General features: G+C 30.1%; 1 protein-coding gene across 1 annotated transcript; it reads left to right on the top strand.

Annotated features, from left to right (window-relative positions):
* The first annotated feature begins 5,436 nt into the window (after positions 1-5,436).
* On the top strand, positions 5,437-5,958 carry LOC149059430 (ATP-dependent DNA helicase PIF6-like). The gene has a single exon (XM_089224156.1). The coding sequence runs from the start codon at positions 5,437-5,439 to the stop codon at positions 5,956-5,958; it is 522 nt and encodes a 173-aa protein (XP_089080282.1).
* The last annotated feature ends 379 nt before the right edge of the window (positions 5,959-6,337 follow it).

The raw sequence follows: 6,337 nt of genomic DNA, 5'->3' as shown, positions 1-6,337 counted from the left end.
ATTATTTTCTTTTATTATTTTTTTTTTATTATTTTTATTATTTTATTGTCAAACTGTGCTGACCCCCAAATAACAGAAAATTCGAAACTTTACAGAAACTTTTAATTTGAGTGAAACACTGTGGTCATTGGACCCCCGTGTCTCATTTAGTCTGGGGGGTGTTAAGAACCCCTGAATGGTACATATTTTAGTTTTATATATCTATATATTATGTTATTAACATATATTAACACATATTTTATTACAACGATAATGCAGAGTGTGTGTCGTACGACGTTGCTACCGTGGGAACCGCTGAATAAGGGTTTTCTTTATGTGAGACGGAGCACCGTCACGACAACACACAGGGGAGTCAGACAGTCGTAGAATAACCAGTGTCCGATTAACAATTTGTAGCTATACTTAAGATTTTTACTACCAATTTTAATAAAAATACATTCATTATTTTAATCTTCAATTGGTGCGTACATTTTATTTTGTGTTGTGTGTAAAATCCATAACACACACTCTTTTTCATATATTTGTAAACAAGCATTTCTAAATGCATCCATAGCCATTTGCTTTCTTACATCATTTTAAAATAACTTTAAAATAAGGATTACTCACTGATGCAATAATTAAAAACTTATTTTGTAATAAATCCCCAAATCTTTTATTAATGCCTGAAAGATAAATTATTTTGGTATTAACTTAGTATAGAAACTAACTTAAACTAACTTTACTGTTAAAATTAAACATACCAGTAAGCAAAGCAGACACAAGAGGTTGTATACTTTTAGAAATGGTATCATCTCGAGACATAAGTGTAAATTTTGAAGAGAGTTCTTCAATTGTTGGCAGTAAAAATCCAAAGTTCATATGTTTGTCTCCTTGAAGCATGTCCAGACTTATGGAAATTGGTTGTAATACTTTTTCATAATTTCCCAAAAACTCAATATCGTTTTTGTTAAACCTAGGTATTAAAATATATTAAATATATATTATTATGAGAAATAACAATTAAAATTATTTAATTTCTAACCTGACAATATCTAATTCGTCCATAGCTAATCTGAACTTAGATTCATTTTTGTTGAGATACTTGTATAAAAATGACACAGAATCATACCACGAGTTCCAACGTGTTTCACATGGTGTTTTCAAATAAACACCACAGTGCTTTTTTATCAAATCTGCTGATTTTGTAGAACGTCCTTGTTTATTCCAGAGACTTACACATTTTCCAAATGTAATCCTCGACTGTTTTTTATATACAGGGTCTAATAATGCAACTTTTGCATCCTAAAACAAAATTAAATACAGAATATTATATTATTATACTAAAATACTATTTGTCAATTTACAAATAATGAATATGTGTAACTTTTAGTAACACTATTAAGTAGGTAGATAGTTACCGTTGACATTATTAAGTTCAGTGTATGAGCTGCACATCTATGATGTCTGGGTAGTGAATATGGTAAATCATTATTTATATTTTTATTCAATTCATCATTCAACTCTAACATTTCAATGCCATCATCATTTTCACAATCATCTACATTTTCAATACCAATATCTTCATCATAATAATCTTCAAAAATACAGCCATACACACTTTAAAAGTTTCAAATTTATTAATAATTTTGTAACAAATAATTATATCTTAAATTAATTATGTTTAAAATAATATACTTAAATAAATAAAATTATTTAAGGTTCAACATTGCTTACTTGAAACTTTTTACAAAGTTAGAACCATTATCAGTAGTTGTATATGCTATTTTATCTGATATTTCAAATTCATTATATACATTATCCATATACTTGGCCAACATTTCAAACGTGTGACTTCCTTCTAACCTGCGAATAGCAAGAAGACTTGTGTTTCTTTGTAAATCCTCATCGTACCAAGATGCTGTTATACCAATGTATGACCTAAAAATTAAAAAATAATCATAATATACAATAAAATGATTGTATAAATTACATGTTATACGTCATAATTCAAATCAATAATATAATTTACTTTTTAAATATTGACCAACAATCTGCTGTTGTTGCAACATGTACAATTTTTGACAATTTTAATTTGTGTTTAGCTACTGATGATTCAAATTCAGACTCAATTTGCTTCATTAAAGTTGGACGACTCAAAAATTTTCTGTTTGGAAATCCTCTTTCGATTATTTCTTTGAAAGCAGAGTTTTCCACAATTGCAAAAGATATATTAGCACTTATAATAAACCTCTGAACAAGTTGATTTAACGTAGCTAAAAAAATAGTTGCCTATACGGTATATTAACAGATATAAATTAATAATTTGATCTACGCATTACGTTTGCCAATACAATAATAATAATTTAATCCACATCACGTTTTGTTCAGCAATCTTATTTTAAAATTCTGCTATTGTTAACTCATTATTAACAATTTTTATACATAAATATTGTAATTTTACAATTTTTCCTGATTCATGTTTATTTTTTTGTTCTTACGGGTTCCATATTATGTAAAGGTATTTTAGTTTTACCTACATCCACTTCCTCAATTTTATTAATCAGCTTCCAAGTTGTTGAATGACTATGCCCGATTAAATGCGAAAACCTATTGTTCCAGCTTTCACAAATATTATTTTAACGATTGTACGGTGCCTAGAGTGTAATATAACCTCGTGTACGTTCCATGTCTCAGGGGGATACAATGGTATTTTTCAGACCAAATATGCAAGGTACCGTCGTCATGAAGGCGCCCGCCACGCAGACGCCTGAACGTTCTATATATATTTTTTTCTTTTGTAAGCAATTTCAAGGGTCGTATTTAATGCCATATATAAATCAGAGGTTGACAGCTACATTTTGATTTCTACACGTGTTAAAGGCTTTGTAGAAAAATAACAATAGTCGGCATGCCGCTGGCGGCGACGACCAACCCAAGAGTGTATATATATATATATATTATTTCCAGTTTATTTCATTCCGAAAATGACCAGTCATGGTTTGTAATTCGTAGAAGGTTAATTCTATATCTGAAATATCAATAGCACATAAATAATATAAATGTATAAGAATATGTGACATAATTTTCAGACCAAAGGTGCAGGGTACCGTCGTCATGAAGACGCCCGCCACGGAGACGCCTACACCTTCTGTTGAAATTTTTTTTTGCTTTTGTAAGCAATGTCAATGGTCGTTGCCAGGGCCAGAAGCATATAATGTTAATATTCGCACTCCGGACACCTTTTTTGCTCACCACTAACACCTAGGTCTTAAATATGCGAGGACTAGCGGGGTGGGTAATGGGAAAAAAGGCAATTGAAAAAAAAGCAACGGAAAAAAAAGCAGTGAAAAAAAAGCAAAAGGAAAAAAAAGCAAATGAAAAAAAAACAAAAGGAAAACAATGCAAGACCCATTTTTATTTTTTCAAAAATATTTAAAACTCAACTAACTTTATTTAATCAGTGAGAAGCCTAATGATTATTTTTTTAAATCATTTGGTACTAGCAAACTATTTAAAAAGGGTTCCGCCTTTAAGTATAATATGTATTATGTAGTAGTTGCCTATTTAAAAACAATTCAATTAAAACCTTGGATTTGTGATTTATTATTATTGTGTTAAAGCCTGTCTTCCTTTATAAACTGTGGATGCTCGTCGAAACTCGTGCGGATTTCCCCGACAACCGACTCGAAACCACGAGACACTAATCAAGTGATTATTTGCGATTAAATACCTCCTATATATGTGGGACTATAATAAAAATGTCAAAATCATATTTCAAACTTATCTTATAATGATTCAAGGACAGATGATGGATAAATAGGTAATTTAGGTTTTCGGGTTTTCAATAATTGATAAAATATCAACAATAATATTATATTGGAATTTTGATATAATATGTTAGTACGCCTTGTTATGCTGTGTTCTCGACTGTTCTCTTATTTTACCAGAAACAATGGAAATAATTAAATCTAACAAAAAAAAATAAAAAAATTTGTCTTGATGGTCATATGTATACATTATACTATGAAACTAGTGAATTAATTAAATGGCGATGTTCAAAAATGTCTTCGTTAAAGTGTCCAGCAGTTTTGAGTACGAATAAACAAATTACTAAATATGAAAAAATATGTGAAGAATATAGAGATGAGCAGCGTGATCTACCAAATTTTTTATTAGCTATATCTCATACCATAAGGCTTATATTATAAATTTTATTATGATACATTATCTATGTTTTATATTGACGCAATATTGATGCAATATGCATTTAGTTTTAATTTTTTAGTTAAATTTTAAATTATTAGTTTATATTTTTTCATTTGTTTTTTTTTCATTGCTTTTTTTTCTGTTGCTTTTTTTCCTAGATTCAGTTGGGTGTGTAGTGGTGTAATAGCTCGATCAGCAGTGGTCGGGATTGCCGGGCAAATACTGTCGAGCTACGTAATGCTTGTTGTGGATTATTTGTATTTTTTGTGTGTTATGTGTGTATATAATATGTGGGTGTGTAGAATAAAACAAATAATAATAAAATGGTAACAAGATTTCTAGTAATAGTTGCTGTTGCTGTATAATACACAATAATAATAATAATACAAATATATAATAAAATCACAGCAATACAAATGTATAAAAATATAATATTAATAAATCACAGGCCTTATGGCTAAGTAATATAAATATAATAATGCAGATGTGCAGCCCTTGTGGTTGACAATACAAAGATAATAAATTGGCCCTTCTGGCCCAACAGAGTAGGTATAAGAGTATATGATCGGCCCTTATGGTACGAACCAAACCAAATAAAGATAAGCACAGCTATCAGAGCTGATGCTCGTGTAAAAATAATTCTGGCTTAACAATTAAATAAATATAATCCTTATATATATAAAAGAACAGGCCTTTTTTATGTACCAATTTTGTGACGACGCTATTTAACTTTTTTCCAATTTTTTTTCACAAAGTTGTTCCAAATACCTTCGTGAGTGTCACCACATCGCCCGATTTTCAAAATTTTGATTTTAAAGGGTTGAAATTGGCAAAAATAATTTTTTACGTGTAATTTGTAATAATGTATAATAATAATAATAACAATAGCAGTCGGCCGATAACGGGAAATACGGTACGGCACGGCGGTCCGAAGGTTTCCGTCTACCTGTACTCTGACCTTTTTTTTTGTGTGTTTATGAATTGTTCCGAGGCTATATAATATTTAATGAGTTGTATAGAAAACACTGACTAAAAATAATAATACATTTCTTATCGAAATGTAAAAAAAACTAGCAGTATCGACAAATTCGTTGGAACAACTGATACAAAGTGTGTACCAAGAATCAAGATATTGGGAATTTGAAAAATCTGAATAGTGAATGGTTATGCGAACGCGTTATTTTAACAACTACAAATAACCGAGCTGACACAATAAACTCACTAATAGTTAGTGGATTTCAAGCACTATAAATGGATTACTTTTCTATCGATACAGTTATTGATAGTGAAGAATCGGTACATTTTCCTACAGAGTTCTTAAATTCACAAACACCATCTGGTATGCCTCCTCATAAAATATCACTGAAGGTGGGGGTTCCAATCATATTATTGAGAAATTTGAATTCTCCTAGATTATGTAACGGGACTAGGCTTCGTGTCACTTCTCTTACAAAAAATGTAATCGAAGCTGAAATTTTGACCGGATGTGCTAAGGGAGAACAAATATTTTTACCGAAAATACCATTATACCCCAACGATTTTCCAGTTAAGTTTAGAAGAGTTCAGTTTCCAATAAAAGTCTGTTTTGCAATGACAATAAACAAAGCTCAAGGTCAGACTTTAACTTATTGTGGTGTAGATTTAGAAAATAACTGTTTCTCACACGGACAATTGTATGTGGCATTTTCTAGAGTTGGAAGACCTGACCATTTGTACGTTTATGCACCACAAAATAAAATTCTAAATGTGGTATACCAAGAGGTTTTGACTTAAACCATATTAGAATTGAGCAACTACGTATCATTTGTAAATATCCATAAAAAAAGTATTTGTATTTGTATAGTATTTGTAAATACTATTATTATTATTGTTGTTGTCTTTATAATTCAGCAACTACTACCTTTTTAGCACTTGATAGCATTAAGTAAAATACATATTTTTTCTTCTTTAAAACACAACAGTTTGTGTTGATTTAAGAATTTAATTTTGATAAAACAAAAACTACACACGGGCGAAGCCGGGTAATTCAGCTAGTAAATATATATAGCCCTTATGGCATTATAGAATATAATAGTACAAAATAATGTACGGCCCTTGTGGCACGACAGAACAATAATAAATATGTATAGCCCTTATGGCTCAATAAAATACT

The sequence above is a fragment of the Diuraphis noxia genome, unplaced genomic scaffold (assembly GCF_037042655.1).
Source record: "Diuraphis noxia isolate RWA-SAM2 unplaced genomic scaffold, SU_Dnox_SAM2 contig0001, whole genome shotgun sequence".
NCBI classification, from domain to species: Eukaryota; Metazoa; Arthropoda; class Insecta; order Hemiptera; family Aphididae; genus Diuraphis; species Diuraphis noxia.
This window is presented reverse-complemented; position numbering and strand designations above follow the sequence as displayed.

Excerpts from the sequence above, each read along its gene's own strand:
- LOC149059430 (XM_089224156.1), top strand. The coding sequence starts at position 5,437 with ATGGATTACTTTTCTATCGATACAGTTATTGATAGTGAAGAATCGGTA.